The sequence below is a fragment of the Gopherus flavomarginatus genome, chromosome 2 (genome assembly GCF_025201925.1).
Source record: "Gopherus flavomarginatus isolate rGopFla2 chromosome 2, rGopFla2.mat.asm, whole genome shotgun sequence".
Taxonomy (NCBI): Eukaryota; Metazoa; Chordata; order Testudines; family Testudinidae; genus Gopherus; species Gopherus flavomarginatus.
The window spans coordinates 4,595,577-4,613,144 of NC_066618.1; the positions used below are offsets into that span (position 1 = coordinate 4,595,577).

General features: G+C 53.3%; 2 protein-coding genes and 3 non-coding genes across 10 annotated transcripts in view; all 5 read right to left on the minus strand.

Annotated features, from left to right (window-relative positions):
- The window catches only part of MYO1G (myosin IG), a 65,746-nt gene extending 64,689 nt beyond the window's left edge, over positions 1 to 1,057 (minus strand). For all 3 annotated transcript variants that reach the window (XR_007772827.1, XM_050942471.1, XM_050942469.1), the window contains exon 1: positions 140 to 1,057. Coding sequence is in view for 2 of the 3 variants with exons in the window: in XM_050942471.1 (XP_050798428.1) it covers positions 140 to 234 (95 nt within the window). In the remaining variant the exon portion in view is untranslated. The remainder of the gene's footprint in view (positions 1 to 139) is intronic.
- A 7,555-nt stretch (positions 1,058 to 8,612) lies between these two features.
- Positions 8,613 to 15,715, minus strand: LOC127045905 (SCAN domain-containing protein 3-like). Of its 4 annotated transcripts, XM_050942754.1 has the most exons (4): positions 15,517 to 15,715; positions 13,113 to 14,217; positions 12,332 to 12,399; positions 8,613 to 11,090 (listed from the first exon to the last, which is right to left on the minus strand). In XM_050942754.1, exon 4 carries the CDS (start codon positions 11,009 to 11,011, stop codon positions 10,001 to 10,003), a length of 1,011 nt encoding a protein of 336 aa, XP_050798711.1. In that variant the 5' UTR covers positions 11,012 to 11,090; positions 12,332 to 12,399; positions 13,113 to 14,217; positions 15,517 to 15,715; the 3' UTR covers positions 8,613 to 10,000. The 4 variants fall into 4 exon arrangements, with proteins under 4 accessions (XP_050798711.1, XP_050798713.1, XP_050798714.1 ...); XM_050942756.1 differs by lacking the exon at positions 13,113 to 14,217; XM_050942757.1 differs by lacking the exon at positions 15,517 to 15,715 and having other exon boundaries at positions 13,113 to 15,510.
- On the minus strand, positions 11,486 to 11,623 carry LOC127046072 (small nucleolar RNA SNORA9). The gene has a single exon (XR_007772934.1). It is a non-coding gene; the product is annotated as a small nucleolar RNA SNORA9 (small nucleolar RNA).
- LOC127046073 (small nucleolar RNA SNORA9) lies at positions 12,903 to 13,037 on the minus strand. Its single transcript, XR_007772935.1, has one exon. It is a non-coding gene; the product is annotated as a small nucleolar RNA SNORA9 (small nucleolar RNA).
- Positions 15,298 to 15,431, minus strand: LOC127046074 (small nucleolar RNA SNORA9). Its single transcript, XR_007772936.1, has one exon. It is a non-coding gene; the product is annotated as a small nucleolar RNA SNORA9 (small nucleolar RNA).
- Positions 15,716 to 17,568: the final 1,853 nt, after the last annotated feature.

Here is a 17,568-nt window from a genome sequence, read left to right on the forward strand (position 1 = left end):
CTGCCACCTGTACCCTGACCTACTGTGGCCCTTCCAGGCCTATGCAAGCCAACAGCACCCCAGGCCAAGCTCTCCTTGCTGCCCCGACCTACCCGCCCTCTGCCTTCCTGCCAGGGGCTCCAACCCCAGTGCCAGTTACCTCAGCTTCAGGTTCTCCATGAAATGCTCCATGGTCACTTGGTCCAGGAGGACAAAGTCGGCCTTGCCGAACTCCAGGCTCTCCTGCTCGGCCATGCCGCTGGGGGACGGCGAGGGGACGTGTGGGACCGGGTGGTGGGGGAGAGAGCACGAGCCTGAGGAGAGATGACTTTCAAAACCCAGCTGCGAGCTGCCGGGGCTCAGCTTCCTGTGTGGAGGTTGCCTGAGCGGCAGGGAGTGGCGTCAGCCGGGGGGGTGGGGTCACGTGGTTTTAGCCCGGCTGAGCGGGAACCCCATGTTGCCCCCACATGACACCGGGAAGCACGGCTGGGTGCCCGTCTGCCCATCTCCCACAGGGCTGAATCCTGCCCCTTTTAGTGTGATGGGGGGGCAGTTCCCCTGCAGACAGGGGGCAGGTCCCAGGACCCCACCCAGGGGTGCTGTGTGCCATGGAGCTGTGCTCTGCAAGGGGCAGTGCCCCCCAACATGGGGGGATTTGGGGAGGCCCACCAGCCAGCTCTCCTTGTAGGGTGGGCATGCGGGAGCCCTGCAGGATGGATCCCCAACCTGGCAGAGCAGGTTCCTTCCCAGCCCCTGGGACCAGACCAGCCCCCAGCCTGGCCCACTCCATCTGTACCCTAGGGGGAGGGATTCCTCACTGCCCCTATTCCTGCATCTCCCTCACTCTGTAGTAATTACCCAGAAGCCTTCAGTGGGCTGCACTCCTGCCCTCCAGCCAGGCTGGAGCAGGCAGAGCTGGGCATAGAGAGCAGCACTGGGAGAGTGGCAGGTGTGACGGTCGGTGCCCCTATAAGGCTTTATGAAAATATTCTTATGTATGTGTATGTATATAACATAACTAGACTGTGTTTTATGCTACATATGCCATGTAACATCTCTGTGAAGGTTATGATCTACTGAATCTGTTAATCCTATTGGTATGCATGCATCACTTTTGTATTCGAAGTTATGAATATTGGCTGTGTACGGGCTTGATTTCTAAATAACCTTAGTAGAGCATTTGGTCAGTTCCTGGAGAAACGAATGTGCAAATTAAGTACCTAATCAAGAAACATTTAAAAAACAATGACTCTTGTAATGCACCAATCCACATACGAAGTCTACTTGAGAACGTTCAAGGTAGCATGTGACCCATGGCTGCTACCTGGTAAGAAACTGAGTCATGCATGGACATGTGACTTGCCCAGGTGACTCCAGAACTCCATCTTGGAGCTGGACTCTGCATAAGAGAGGGGAGGGGGTCTCCACCCACAAGAGAAAGTCTGTTTAAGCCCAGGGGAGACCCCTCCATTTTGTCTTCAGCTGACTAAAGAACAAGCCTCTCCACCCCCGAGGATACCTAGAAAAAACTGGAACAAAGGACAGTGTCTGCAAGGGGTGTGAGTGCTTGCTGGGCCCAGACTAAAAGGAGATACGTCTGTAAGAGGAGCATTCTGGAAATGGTGAGGATCTTATCTGTATTCAGTTTCTTACTGTATTAGACATAGACTGGTGTGTTTTGTTTTATTTTGCTTGGTAATTCACTTTGTTCTGTATCTTACGACTTGGAACCACTTAAGTCCTACTCTCTGTATTTAATAAAATCACTTTTTACTTATTAACTCAGAGGATATATTAATACCTGGGGAGCAAACAACTGTGCATCTCTCTCTCTCAGTGTTATAAAGGGCGAACAATGTATTAGTTTACCCTGAATAAGCTTTATTTGGGTTTAGACCCCATTGGGAGTTGGGCATCTGAGTGTTAAAAACAAAAACACTTCTGTGAGCTGCTTTCAGCGACGCCTGCAGCTGTTAGGGGATGTGGTTCAGACCAGGGCGGCACTAGGCATTTTGCTGCCCCAAGCACAGCAGGCAGGCTGCCTTCGGCGGCTTGCCTGCAGAGGGTCCACCAAAGCCGCAGGACCAGCAGACCTTCCGCAGGCTAGCCGCCGAAGGCAGCCTGCGTGCTGCCCTCGCGGCGACCGACAGAGCGCCCCCAGTGGCTTGCTGCCCCAAGCACGCGCTTGGCATGCTGGGGCCTCGAGCTGCCCCTGGTTCACACCTGGGTCTGGGTTTGCAGCAGGCTAGCGGGTCTGGCTCAAACCAGGCAGGGCACTGAAGTCCTAAGTTGACAGGGCGAGAAAGCAGGGGCAGTAGTCTTGGCACATCAGGTAGCAGCTCCCAAGGCAGGTTTGTGATCCAGCCCGTCAAGCAGGAATCCTACAGGGCACTGGCCCAGCTGGGTGGGGTCAGGGCTGCCTAGCAGGGGGCTGTGGGGCAGGGCCATGGGCAGAGCTGGGTGAGGTCAGGGCTGGGATAGCAGGGGGCTGTGGGGCAGCAGGCAGGGCCATGGGCAGAGCTGGATGGGATCAGCGCTGGCATAGCACGGGGCTATGGGGCAGGAGGCAGGGCCATGGGCAGAGCTGGGTGGGGTCAGGGCTGGCATAGCAGGGGGCTGTGGGTCAGGAGGCTGAGGCTATGGTCAAGGCTGGGATAGCAGGGGGCTGTGTCAGGAGGCAGAGGCTATGGTCAAGGCTGGGATAGCAGGGGGCTCTGGGGCAGGGACGAGATGCCCCCCACCCATTGCTGGGTGTGGTGGGAAGCATGCCCAGACTCTGCCCTGCCCACTGGAGTCAGAGCAGCGGGTTTTTGCACTCACGCTGCTACACTGAAATAGCTGCAGTGGAAAGCGTGTTGGGTTGGCTGCTCGTCTCACTTCTCCCTGCTTTGTCATTGTGCGACTCCCGGGCCCGGCCTGTGGCCGGGTGACATCACTTCCTCCCAGTGCGAGCCACTTACATGCTCGGATGGGACCGCAGGGCATCCTGCCTGCCCGCCCCGCGGCTAACTGGCCCAACTGCTGCAGCCTCTGCCAAAGCCCTTCTGGAAGGGGAGGGGAGCATGGTCCCTGGGGGTTTCCTGGTGGTCATGGAGGTTTTGCTCACTGCCAGGTGGGTTTTTCCCTTGGGGATGTCACACAAGTGATGAGAAATCGCTCCATGCCCATCTCTGGCTTAACATGCACTACCATAGTCTTACCTTCTCAGCCCCTTGGGTGCCACGCTTACCGCACACACAATGGCCTTTAGGGGGTGCTCCTGAGTCCCACAGAACAGGTGTGGGCAGCACCCTCATTCCAGATGCCAATTCTCAGCGCCAGGTGGAGCAACGGGTTCCGTGGTACGGGTCAGCTTGGCTAGCGTGTAAACTAATCCTTTGTGATCCTTGGCGGCTCGCAGCACGTGTCATCGGGGACACATCACCAGGGTGCAGGGACAGAGGCACCAGCCCATCCAGGTGAGACGATGCCGTGGCAGGTCCATGGGAACGACAGAGCTCTGAGCATCAACCGAGGAGGGAATCACCCGTGCAGCATGACAGCCATCATTCGCCTAATGCCGCTGACCCCGAGTTGCTTTGCCATCCCTGCATGCAGCAGCCCGAGACCTGCGCCAACCTGGAAAACGGACCCCTGACAAAGGAGCCTGCGGGGCCAGTCAGCGCTGGAACTCAGAAAGCAGCATCCGGGCAGGGAATATCCTGTTTGCACTATGCCTCGCTGCCAGCAGCAGCAGTGGGCACCCAGCCCTGGCACTGTGTTCAGGGACTGAGTAACCCCATCACTTTGGGTTCTTCATGCCAATGGCCAGCTTGGCTAAGCCACCTACCCAGGCCCGCAGTTCAAGGGCACTGCCAGCCAACCCAAAGCAGTGCAGTGTCCTACCTTGCCTCTCCGCCTTCCTGTCCCTCCTACCCGCCAGCTCCCCAAGGAAAGACCTGCTGAGTGGGCAGCAGCAGAGGGCACCATGGACTACTGGGGATTGCAAGCAGCCTAGCAGCGGTGGCCTGAGAGAAGGGCGGTGTCTGGAGCTCATGTTGCTTTGTCCTTTCCCCCTCTCCCATCACAGGACAGCCACAGAGGCCTGTTTCTGCCTTGCACAGCAGAACATCCCAAGGGGCCCATGGCTTACAAGGCCTTGTTCAAACGTGAGGCCACAGAGGGGTTTGACAGAGGGGCTCAGCCTACCTCGGACAGGCTATGCCTTGGGGGGGAGGGGACCTAAGAGGAGGGAGGCTCCTGGGGCAAGGAACAGTCCCCGGGCCACACAAAGAGAAAGCTCCCAAGGGGAGGGCGTCTCAAGAGGGTGCCCCAGGAAAAGGCCCCAAGGAAGAATGCTGCTGGGGGAGACAGAGGGCTCCGAACAGGGGACACTATGAATAGCGAATCTCAGGGGAGCCTGCCCCCCCCCCCTCCCGGAAGGCCTTCACCAAGTGGCAGCAAAAGCCCCAGAGCACAGGAATCACGGGCTGTCTGGAAGGCCCTTGCACTTTAACCTCCGCAAGGACTGTGACCCAAGAGACCCCTCCCCTGCTGATGACAAGAGGGGCCTGCTGGTAAGGGACCTGGACTAAGGTTAACTCAGCCCCCTACTCCTTCCAGCTGGAGCTGCTAGGGGGATGCCTATTTGTACAGTGCTCCACCTGGGCGTTAGACAAAGCAGAGCCCCCAAGGGGCACAGTTCAATATAAATAAGCCTCATTGGACTTACGGCCACTGAGGGGAAACTGAGGCAGAGATGCAAAGGTGGTGGTGTAGTGGGCCACGAGGGGGCGCTCCAGGACTGAGGGTCCCCATTACAGGTTCCCACAGCTGCAGACCCTGCAGCAGCTACCACCGCTACCCCCTGAACGGTATTTTCATTTACAGAAGTGTTTGAGATTAAGATAGCTGTAGCAACTTCCTCTTCCCGTGTATTCCCTGCCTGCGCTCCCTCTGCTGGCAGGTCTTTGAATCACGCTGCAGAGAGCAGCAGGGGTGTAGCGCATTCACAGCGCCAGGGGAGGGATTAGACAGACGACCTAACAGCAGTCAGGGCCCTTTTCCACCTTGGGCCTGAGCAGTGTCCTTCTCCCAGCATGCTCCGCAGCCATTCCCCCGTACAGGCAGAGCCAAGACAGGGAGGCCAGCGGCTGCCTACCAGACATGCTGAGCAGCCACAACGGGAAGGACAGGCCTGTGGCATGCTTAGTCGTGCCCCCCGGGACTTGCCCAAGGAGGGAGGCCCCAGCAGCACTGGGACTGGAACTCAGAACCAGGCAGGGGTAAAGTAAGGCAGTACAGGTCGGGACGGAGTCCCAGTAAAAAGGGGTCGCCGGTACCGGCCTGTACAGCTGACTTTAAAGTGCTGCTGCAGCAGCGGCTGGAACCCCGGGGGGTGCGGGCCAGGCAGCTCAGATAAGCTGGCTGGGGGATGCTGACCCCCAGCCCTGCCCCCTTCCACCAGAGGCCCCGCCCTTTCTGGGGGAGGGGCACAGAGGCAGCCCCCGTACTGGTAAGAGTTCAATTTTACTTTCACCCCTGGAACCAAGTCCCTATTTCCATGCCTGCACTCAAGCCACGCTGCTTCCTTGAGGCCCAGCAGCCCCGAGCCAGCATGGTGAGCGATGGCTCCTTTTCACCGAGCAGCCACACAAATCACACCTTGTTAATATCAGTACTTGCCCATGTAAGGAAAATCGGCAGGCTACATGAGCAGGGGGAGATCTGTGACTACACACACATCTGAAATGCAGCCAACGCTGGGAGGCTGCAAGCCGCCCTTCGGGGCTAGCTCCAGTAGAACAGGAAGCTGCCAGAGTGGTGATGGGGTACGACAGTTTGGGGGAGCAGGTAAGGAACAAGAAGGGCACGAGCCTTTGGCGTGCTACTAAAGCAGCAGTGGATGATGTCGCTGTGCGTTCCTTGTGGAGCACCACATGAGGGGAGCTGAGCCCCACTGACAGACCCATCTGGGGCTGCAGCTCTGCTCTGGGGAGCATTAAACCTCTATCCAAGTACTGCAGCATGGCGGAGCTCCCTGCTGAGTCAGTGCAGGAAGGGAACTTCCCAGCAGGTGCGCAAGGTGCATCAGCTTGGCAGGTGGAGCCCACACATCCCTCAGCCCTCCACAGCAGAGCAGAACCAGAGGAAATACTGGGAAGATGAACCAGCTCTTGGTGCATTCCCCTCATCTGAGTGCCGACTCCAGGGGCCGGCACAGCCTCTGGCTCAACGCAGCAGGGCACAGTGGGAGCAGGACCCCAGCACAGCAGCATCTGGTAAGACTTTGGGGTGCTGGTTTTCAGTGCTGCTGAGCACCCACAGCTCCCCCGGGGTCATGGCTGGTCAGCTACTGGCCACCCCTCTCCAGAACAGCTACCTGGGAGCGTTCGCGGATGGCAGTGGGAAAGGCTCCTGGCCTTGGCGTAGTTCCGTGGATACTGACTAAGGAAACCAAGAGGGCTTCTGCTGCTAACCAAGGATCAGATGGTTCATTGAGGTGAGGATGGCTAAGGCAAGGCTGTAGGTGTCCCTGCCAGGACCAAAGCTACAACCCACCTCCTTCCCCCCAGGGCTCATCCCCCTTCAATACCCTCCCCCAGGCAGAACCAACTCCCACGGAGGCACCTTGCCGCAGGCCGTGAAGGCTGAGACACACCGGCCACGGTGGATGGGGACACTTCTCGCAGAGCCAAGAGCCCCCTCACAGAAAATGCTGGGGCCAGCCCGCTCTTAATCTGAGAATCCAGCTGAGGCCCCGCTGTCACTGGCAGCCTACGATGAGGTGTTCTCCCCCCTAGGAAAGGCCCAGGCTGGTGTGGGCTCCATCGGTCACACCAACCCCTTAACTATTACCGAACGACCCAGTGGGAGGCTGGGCCAGGGAACACTGCAGCTACTGCCCTCCACCAGCCTCTTGTCTTTTTTAAGGAGAACAGCCCAATGGGGAGGTGCCCAGAGGCAGCGAGTGGCAGGGTCTAGGGGCCACTCCTGGAAAGGCTCTGAATGGGAGGGGTGGTTGTCTAACCCCAGAGGGTTCAAACAAGGCCACTCATCACATGCAAAGGGCTTTAAGAACCAGACTCTGGCCATGCCCCCCAGAAAGAGCAGGGGCCTTCCCCTCTGGGGCCATCCCCAATTCTTATCCAACACTATGGAGGAGGAGGTTATGACTATGCCAGGTGCTTTAAGCAGGACCTCCCATGCCTCAGAGGATTCCCCAGCCGAGATCACTCCTCCTGGCATGTCACTAACTAGACAGATCTGGGGCCAGTATGGCTGCTGTCAGGTCCGGGACTGCAAAGGAGAGAGCAGGAACGGTCATTAGACAGCGGCAGCTTTGACCATCATCAGGGTGATCCTAACTCAGTGAGCACGAAAGACGAAGGACCAGCTCAGCTGAGAGACCAACTCTCCCGCCTCGCTCCATGCGGCCATCAGCGTGCGGGCCAGGACCAGCCCTTCCTCTCATTCTTTATGTTCACCTGCAGAATGAATTTTGCTCTGTGCACCAGTAGGGAGGTTGTGTGTGACACGTGACCTTTGTTTGAGTGCACTTAATAAAATTCATGTGGTTGGGGTGGGGCTGAGGGGGTTGGAGTGTGCGAGGGGGCTCAGGACTGGGGCAGAGGGTTGAGGTGTGTGTGTGTGGGGGGGAAATGAGGACTCTAGCTAAGGGTGCGGGCTAGGGGCGACTCTAGGGATTTTGCCGCCACAAGCACGCTGCCTTCGGTGGTTTGCTGCGGGAGGTCCACCGAAGCCGCAGGACCAGCAGCTCTGGGGTGGGGCTGGGGAGGAGGGTTTTGAGGTGTGGGAGGGAGCTCAGGGCTGGGGCAGAGGGTTGGGGTGCAGGCTCTGGGGTGGGGCCGGGAATGAGGGGTTTGGGGTGCAGGAGGGAGCTCAGGGCTGGGGCAGAGAGTTGGGGTGCAGGCTCTGGGGTGGGGCCGGGAATGAGGGAGCTCAGGGCTGGGGCAGAGGGTTGGGGTGGAGCCACAGATGAGGGGTTGGGTGCAGGCTGTCCAGGGGCTGCGGCAGGGAACGAGGACTCCCGTGCAGCTTAGAGGGAACTTAGGCCAGGATACTGCAGCATCTCAGTGCTCTGGCAACAGGTCAGAGGGGCTGCTACAGTGGAAACAGCTGGTGCTCAGCTATCTTCCAGGGGTTGTAGTTGACATCAGGTAATCCCCACCCCCCCCAAAGGCAGTGTTATCCCCAGTGGTTCAGAAAGGGAAACCGAGGCACAATAAGAGGCCTGTCCACAGCCAGCCAGGCAGCTGGTTTTAAAATTCAGAGGTTCCTGGCTCCTTGCCCCAAATTTATACCCATGTGGGGGAAGTGCTGCCTCCACCACCTCAGGAAGCGAGACACAGGTGATCAAAGGCAGATCTCCTGGACTGCAGTGCAGAGACTTAGGACTAGCTCAAGCTTCCCAGCAACTGGCCTGTCGAATAACTTCCCCAAGGGAAGGGGGAAACCTAAATACTGCAACTGGAGGGAACCCATTTCCCACTAGATCCCAGCTAACCTGGAGCCCAACTGATCTCTGCTGGCCTGAGAGTGCAGCCACTCTCGCTCCTGCTGGTGGCCACTCTAACAATTTTTCCTAAAACACTTAACGAACTATAGGAAAAACAAGTACGCACATGAACAGATCCTGGGCACTGTCATTTATTTATGTAGGGTTTCCCCTCCCCGCCCCTTCCCTTCTTCAGACTCAGTAATAAAAATGCCCAGCTGTCTCTATCCTTTACTGGAGCTCAATATAACAGAAGACTAATAAGGTGCGTGGCACATTCCTGACTTGTTTGCTGAAAGGTGGATGTCTGTACAACAGTTTGGAACTACACTGAAAAATGGTTTGACATAATTAAAAGTCCAAATAATGAAAAAAAAATCTGCAAATATGTGCAAACGTTCTCTTTCCTGGACAAAAAAGATCAGTCCAATCTAGCAATAATAATAGTAACAAACAAACGATCTTGTTGTACTGTCCTTTATCAATACAGGGTGATAAACCCCAGAATTTTAATTTCATTAACACAGCCATTGTGTGGCTCAGACTACCTGCAGAAGTTCAGCAGCTCTTGGAATGGAAAGTTGGCAGGACCTCGGGTCTCCTGTGAAACTAGAAGGGAAGCTTCCAGGTTAGCATCAGTGAGGCCGTTTTGGTACTTGCTCTTCAGACAGTGCAGTGCACCAAATGCCCTCTCACACAGCACAGTAGTTGAAAACAGGGACAAGAAAAGCAGTGCAATTTTAGCTAGAGGCCTGTAGGCGTCCTCAGACAGGTACACTTTGAGCCAGAATTGCTGCACTGTAACACCGGGCTGACTGAAGTATGTTTTCAGCTTTGCATTATTACGCATGTGCACCATGAGATACGGGAGATTCCTTAAATCCAAAGAGGCAAAGGAAGCTAATCTGTCTTGCAAGGCCGTTAGTTTGTCTGCAGCCAAAAACCCTGAATCAGAATTGCTGAATGGGTCCGTCACAAAAGTGTACTGACGGAAAAAGTGTCCCTCGCTGAAACAATTTTCAAGATCTTCCGAGAGGATACGCAGGTATTTGGTTACAGCTGAGCCGACCTTGCGCTGCACGCGCTCATCCTGACAGCTGAGAAACCCACTAAGCTCAGAAAAAATGGAAAAGTCCCGTTTCTCTTGTAGTTGCTGGACGATGTCAGCGATGGTCATTCGGAATGTATGAACTACTTCAACACGGTCAAATATTGTTAGCTGAGGTATCTGGAGCTCCAGGTTCAAGGACGCAAGCTTCGGTAAAAACTCCTTCAAAAAGAGCAAACAACCATGTACTTCTGGATCTTGTAGCTTTTGGGACAGTTCCGGTGAAACTGTGTTCAAAACATCAATGAGCTCCCCCCAGAACTCAAACAGCCACTGTACATTGTCATTAAAACTAAGCCAGTGGACCAGGTTGTTATTCAGCAGCACCTTGTGTGTCTCAGAGCCCGTGTCACACAAAGTCGTGAATCTCTCTTTATTGACATCGCTGGTGTTCACGACACGGATGCACTTTTTCACTATGGATTCGACCTCATCCATACTTCCATTGAAGCCTTGCTGGCAAGTACTTCTTGGTGGACAAACCAGCAAAACAGAAAAAGTGTCTGAGGGCAGCTTTCTTGGAAGCAATTCAACACCTCTGCTTGGGCACCTTGCCTGGCCACTGCCCCATCAGCTGTCAAGCCGCACAGATTGTCAAAGCTAACCCGGCATTCCTGCATTCTCGCCTGAACACACCGAAAAACGTGTTTGCCAGTTGGCCTATCAATGAGGCTCACCTGACATAAAACGCCTTCAGTAAAACAACAGTGAGAAGAGTCAAAAAAGCGAACGCACACGATTATCTGAGGATTCTTCATGACATCAAGGCTCTCAACCAAGCACAGGCTGTAGAAAGGGCTCGCTGCGACTTTATCGGCTATTTCGTTTTGTAGAAAGTTTGCTAGATCTCTTGTGCTCCTCTGTAACGTGTCGTTGCTCAGTGGTAACTCTCTGAAAAGCGTATTTTCTGGTTGAACGGCCAGAACAATTTTCTTCACGAGTTCTCCGTCGTCGAAAGATTTCCTTGCTTGCCCCAAAAGCAGTGCCGCTTTAATAGTAGCTACCCAGATCTGATCCGCTTTCCTCAGGAAATCTCTGGGCAGTCGCTGTTGTCTTTCAAGCTCGGTTTTTGCATCATGTAACAGCTTGCGCCTCTGAAACTCACCACGGTAATTCTGTTCAACTTCCTCTGCATGCGTCTTATAGTGACGCTGCATTGCGTACATTTTAATCTGACGAATTTCCTTCTTACAAACAGCACACACAGCAACTTGCTCAGAAATTGAACGAGATGGCTTGAGAAACACAAGAAACCGTGTTTCCCACTGCTCCTGAAATTTTCGATTTTCTTCCTTCCATGTTCTGCTTTTCTTAGCAACAGGGAGCTCCTCCAGGACCATTTCTATATCACATGCAGGGGCATCTTCTGGCACTGGTTGTTTGAAAACCTTTCTGATATCCATTTCCATTTGTAACTCTTTCGCCATCTGCCACGAACAATCTTAACCTACCCAAACACCACGCAGTGATCTTGCCGAGGATGCTGGCCAATAGCCACTTACGGAGCTACAGTAGTGCGAGATGTAAACATAGTTATTAGTCAATGAATATGCTCTGTGACTTGAAAGAAAGCCACCCCTACGTAGTTCAGTTCTCCCTGCACTGTACTGTAATATTTAGAAGGGCATCAGAGCACATTATGATTCATGACATTCACAAGACAACTTTAATACTTAACATCTCAGCGATTGTTGGGGCTCTTTGGAGGCTGTCATGGCTGCAAAAAAATCCACTGGTGGCCACATTTGAGAAATGGTGTTTTAGAGGATCCTTTCACAAGGAGCCATCGTCTCAGGGTTATTACTCCATCAGACAGACTCAATCCACAGCTCTACGAGTACTCTAAAGAATATCACCCCACCCTTTGCTTTGGGATCTCCACGCTCCTGTGAGCGGCCTAGGAGTGTCTGAAATTTCTATAACCTCACTCCGAAGTGGGAGCAGAGCAAGGCCTCAAACCATCTCAGGTCTGCTCTTGCAAGCTCTACAGGAATGAGCAGGGTCACAAGGCAGACCCAGCCATGCTGGAAGGCTTGCGGAAAAGCACTTGGCCTGTCAAGCACACAATAGATCCTCTTATTCAAGGAAAACAGCACCATTTAACAATAGAAATAGATGCTGTGGCAAGCGGCATCAGCCAGCCAGACTCTCACAAACTGATATATTTATTCATATGGACGTTGCCACAGATCAATGCATGCATAACTAAGGCTGCAGTCTCGTGATTCCTACTTCTAATAATCAACAGCATTTATGCTGCATCATCTGAACCCCAAAGACCCTCTCATGGGTGTGAATTTTATACAGAGATGACCTGCAGCACTAATACACAGCAGCTATTTTCCATCAGCAATACAACAGTCTGGGGGAAGAATGAGTTCACTGACATTACAGGCTTAGTTACATTGTGCCTTCCCAGAATTCCCCACGGTGGAACCTGGCCAGCACACTGGAGTCAACACACACTCCCGAGACAAGTGCCATAATGGGACCAGTTACTGTATTATAAGCAGTCAAAGCCTCAGATCCACATTTCACAAGCAGCAAAGCATCATTCTGGGGCACTGCTCAAAACCATCTCGGGAGTTCTGACTGAGCCCATACCATTCTGCTCATCAAGCTCCAAGGGTTTCTTTTTGTTTTTTTAAAGCCAATGGCTTTGGGACACTCTGATTTCTCTGGAGCAGGGCTGGGGTGTGGAGAGGAACAGACATTTCAGCCCAGAACTGGTCTGGTTTTTAGCTTACCTACTAATTCCACTTTCCATAGCATGAGCGCTTCCATGTGACTAGCGCAGAGACAGGGAAGCCACAAGCTGCAGGCAGGAAGACAAGATATGGTAACACCGGAAATGCAGCTTTAGAAATGGAAATGTATTAAATGTGAATGTGTAACACAAAAATAACCAGCGCAAGGTCCATCCTGTGACTCCTAACACAATAATCCAGAATGAAAGGGGAACGTGAGACCAAGGGAGGACATAGAACAGATTTTGCTATGTTCATGCATCATGGTTTTTCATGTTACTTATGCTCACAGATACTTAATGGCTGGGGAAGAAAGTGGGAAGCCAGGTTAAGGGCCTGTCATGCATGTTTCAGGCAGCGGTAGTTAACAGTGGACAACAGGTCAAATCTCGACCGCTGGACACTCTTGAACAGACCCCAAAATCTTTCTCTTTACTGGTGGTGGTGGTGTGTCGTTGTTGGTGGGATTGTTTGGTTGTTTATTGCTTTCCTCTGGAGCCTAGACCTTGACAAAAAAATAATTAGCTACCCCTGTTGTAGGCTCTGGGTGGTTCTGCCTTGATGCGATTCAGCCTGTCTGAAATTTTAACAACCTCACTCTGAAAAGGGGTAGAGTGAGGCCTCAAACCATCTCAGGGCTGCTCTCGCAAGCGCTACAGGAATGTCCAGGGTCACCACAGACCCAGCCATGCTGGAAGGCTTGCTCACCTGGGGCAGGCAAAGGAACCGCGGAAGACTCATAAATTTCTTTGATGCAATTCAAACACACAGAAATCTTTACCTTTCTAGCTCCGCAGCATCGTGCACTCCTCAGGCCCAGCCCCTCCAACCACAGACCGGAGAGATCCTTTCTACAGGCAGGAAAATGACAAGAGGGGAAAAAAAAAAAAAAAAGAGTCAGATTAGTTAGGGGAAGACGATGGAGAATCTACTTAACCAGGCAGGTCAGTCATAGGATGCTTCTGAGATATTTATGCCCTTGTCGTCTCAAAGTGTTTTACAAGCCACACGTGCATCACTCACTCCTAAGGCAGGCAGCCACCCTAAAGCGAGCGACACTATGGAGCAGGCAAGGGTGGAATCAGAGCAGCCCCGGCCTGTTCCCAAGAGAGGGTTAGTTCCGTGGCACAGTCTGAAGGAGGCACACAGTAACTCGCATAGAGAGCAGCTGATCTGCCTGGAGAGTAGGGAGTGGAACCCACTCTGCTGGGATCTGCACCCTGACAGCTGAAGCTGGATGCTTAGAACATGATCCCACCCCTTGAGGACATGCCAAGTGGTCAAAGCCTCAGCTCCCCATTTTACATGCAGCAAAGCATCATTCTGGGGCACTGCTCAAAACCAACTCAGGAGTTCTGACTGAGCCGATACCATTCTGGGGTTTCTTTTGGACATCTCCTACCCAGCCACAGTCCAACCCAGCTACGCTTAACTCATAAGATGCGGAGATCAGACTTGGGCAGCCTGGCCAAAGAGAACGTGCTGAACACAAATACCAGCACCAAACACAACGGCTAGATTTTAGGTCCACTCCTTGCATGACCTTGCTCTGTTTTCTGACAGGTATCAACATGCAAGGCTCTGTTTTGTTCAGGGGAGTATAGTTCCCCCGGATGGCTCCATCTCTGCTCATCAAGCTCCAAGGGTTTGTTTAGGTTCTTTTAAAGCAGATGTTGGCTTTGGGACACTCTGGTTTCTCCAAGGCAGGTCTGGGAGTGGGGGTTAGGCAAGAAGATCAGACATTTCAGCCCAGAATTAGTCTGGTTTTTAGCTTACCTACCAATTCCACTTTCCATAGCATGAGCCCTTCCATGTGACCAGCACAGAGACAGGGAAGCCACAAGTTGCAGGCAGGAAGACAAGATATGGTAACACCGGAAAAGCAACTTTAGAAATGTATGATTTGTTATTGTGGAGCAAAAAATTACAAGTGCAAGATCTGTCCTACAAATCCTAACACAATGATCCAGAATGAAAGGGGGGGCAGAAGACTAAAGGAGGGCGTAGAACAGGTTTTGCTATGGAATGTTGGGAATCATTAAGAAAAGGACAGGACAAAAAATATCATATTGCTTCTATATAAATCAATGGCACGCCTACATCTTGAATACTGTGTGCAGACGTGGTCGCCTCATCTCAAAAAAGAAATATTGGACTCAGAAAAGGGCAACAAAAATGATTAGGGGTATGGAATGGCTGCCATATGAGGAAAGATTAATAAGATTGGGACTTTTCATCTTGGAAAAAAAGGGGATATGATAGAGATCTATAAAATCATGACTGGTGTGGAGAAAGTTAATAAGGAAGTGTTATTTATGCCTTCTGATAACTCAAGAACTAGCGGCCACCGAATGAAATTAATAGGCAGCAGGTTTAAAACACACAAAAGGAAATATTTCTTCACACAATGCACAGTCAACCGGTGGAACTCTTTGCCAGAGGATGTAGTGAAGGATAAGACTATTACAGGGTTCAGAAAAGTATCAGAGGGGTAGCCATGTTAGCCAGTATCAATAAAAACGAGGAGTCCGGTGGCACCTTAAAGACTAACAGATTTATTTGGGCATGAGGTTTTGGGGGTAAACAAACCGACTTCTTCAGATGCATGGAGTGACAATTATAGACCCAGGCATAAATATACCGGCACATGAAGAAAAGGGAGTTACCTTACAAGCAGAGAACCAGTGCTGACAAGGCCAATTCAGTTAGGGTGGATGCGGTATCGTGGATCTGACTGAATTGGCCTCGTCAACACTGGTTCTCTACCTGTAAGTAAACTCCCTTCTCTGACCTAAGTATGACCATCCTTATGTAATAAACATTGTTCATGCCTCACTGCTTTTCACACTTCTTATGCTCACGGATCACCAGGTGGGGCAGTCACTGGGAGGCCAGGTTAAGGGCTTGTCATGCATGTTTTAGGCTCTGTGTGGTTCTGCCTTGATGCGATTTGGCCTCCTGATTCAGCCTGTCTGAAATTCTACAACCTCACTCTGAAAAGGGGTAGAGTGAGGCCTCAAACCATCTCAGGGCTGCTCTCGCAAGCGCTACAGGAATGTCCAGGGTCACCACAGACCCAGCCATGCTGGAAGGCTTGCTCACCTGGGGCAGGCAAAGGAACCGCGGAAGACTCATATGGGAGGTTAAATTTCTTTGGTGCAGTTCAAACACACAGAAATCTTTACCTTTCTAGCTCCGCAACATCATGCACTCCTCAGACCCAGCCTCTCCAACTGCAGACCGAAGATCCTTTCTACAGGCAGGAAAATGACAAGAGGAAAAAAAAAAAAAAAGAGTCAGATTAGTTAGGGGAAGACGATGGAGAATCTACTTAACCAGGCAGGTCAGTCATAGGATGCTTCTGAGATATTTATGCCCTTGTCGTCTTAAAGTGTTTTACAAGCCACACGTGCATTGCTCACTCCTAAGACAAGCAGCCATCCTAAAGCGAGCGACACTATGGAGCAGGCCAGGGTGGAATCAGAGCAGCCCCGGCCTGTTCCACAGAGGGTTAGTTCTGTGGCACTGTCTGAAGGAGGCACACAGTAACCTGTGGCACTGTCTGAAGGAGGCACACAGTAACCCGCACAGAGAGCAGCTGATCTGCCTGGAGAGTAGGGAGTGGAACCCACTCTGCTGGGATCTGCACCCTGAGGGCTGAAGCCGGATGCTTAGACCAGGATCCCCCCCCAGGCTGGGAGATGCCCTTGAGTGAGCCTATCCCTTAGACATACAGCAGCAAACAGGGCGTGCGGCCCATACAGCACACTGGCCACGCTGCTCACGGCAAGGCACCGATCCCAGCTACTCGCTGCCCTAGATCCCCCCGTGGGTCCGTCACCAACCCCGTGCCCGGAGCCCCTGGCGAGGCCAGGCCCGTGCTGCACAGCCCGGGGCGTGCCCATCGGGAAGGGACGGTCAGACCCCGCGGAGAGGGGCGCACTGCCACGCCAGGCGGGCCCTCTCCGGCAGCAGCTCATGTGCAGCCGCCTCTCTGAGACTACAGCTCCCGACATGCACCGCTCCCCCAGCGGCGGCTGGGCTCAGTAGGGAACGGGACTCCTGGGACTTGTAGTCCCCACATGGCCGATGGCCGTGGGAAGGCACCGACTCTTCTCTCACTGCACGTGGGGCTGAACCCCGGGCACAGCCCCCGACTCCCGCCACCAACACAGCGGGCGGCCCCGCCTGCACCCGCACAGGGCTCCCAGGGCAGCCCAGGCCCCGGATGGAGGCGGATTAGAAACTCACCGGCGCCGCCGCAGCCACTACTCGCAACCTCGCCCGCCATGTCTTCTGCGCCTGCGCACTAAGCCCCCGGCGCGTGCCTCGCGTATCAGCGCGTCGCTCCCCAACTCCGCCCCCCACTTCCCTTGCGGGACGATGGTGTCACCTAGCGGCGGGGAGGAGGCAGGGCTCGGGCGAGGGCGGGTTACCCTGTTTCCCAAAGGCTGGGGCTGGTGTCGCTGCTCGCCTAAACTCTGCCTGACCCCCCGCCACCGTCCTTCTCTCCCCCCTCAGCTGGCATCGCTGGCCCCCAACACGTTCCCCCGCAGCCTGCTGTTTTGACACTTCCCCCACCCCTATTTGCTGTTGCCAACTGATCAAGTTGGCAAGAGGAAATGGGACGAATGCCCAATTTTGCCAAAAAAGTCGGGACAGGGATTAAAAAAAGGGACGGTCTCACTCTCCCCTGCTCTCCCCTCCAGCTACTACTGTGTCCCAACCCAAACGGGACGTCTGGTCACCCTACACAAAATTGGCCCACAAGCACCATGCGTGACTGCATGTACACATGTGCCATCTAATCACCTATTGTGCATATTTATACCACCTACGTGGTCACCTATGGTACCGTGCATGTGCCAAACACACACAATGACCCGAAGAAGAGCTCTGTGGAAGCTCAAACGCTTCTCTCTCTTACCAACAGAAGTTGGTCCAATGAAAGATGTTACCTCATTCACCTTAGCTCACTAATATCTTGGGACCAACATGGCTACCACACTGCATAAAACACACACAATGTGGGTACGAAAGCATCAACATACTCTGCAACTTGCACACCTGTCATATGCAAATTCAGACTCTGCACGCTCATACATACGTCACGTGGACCTGGCATATACACACATGCTGCATACAGGGTAGTCAGTAGACTGGCAAACTTGTGATTGCTGCCAGAGCAAGTTATCCTGATTTCACACTGCACTGGGCAAATGACAGTTTTTCTTGTT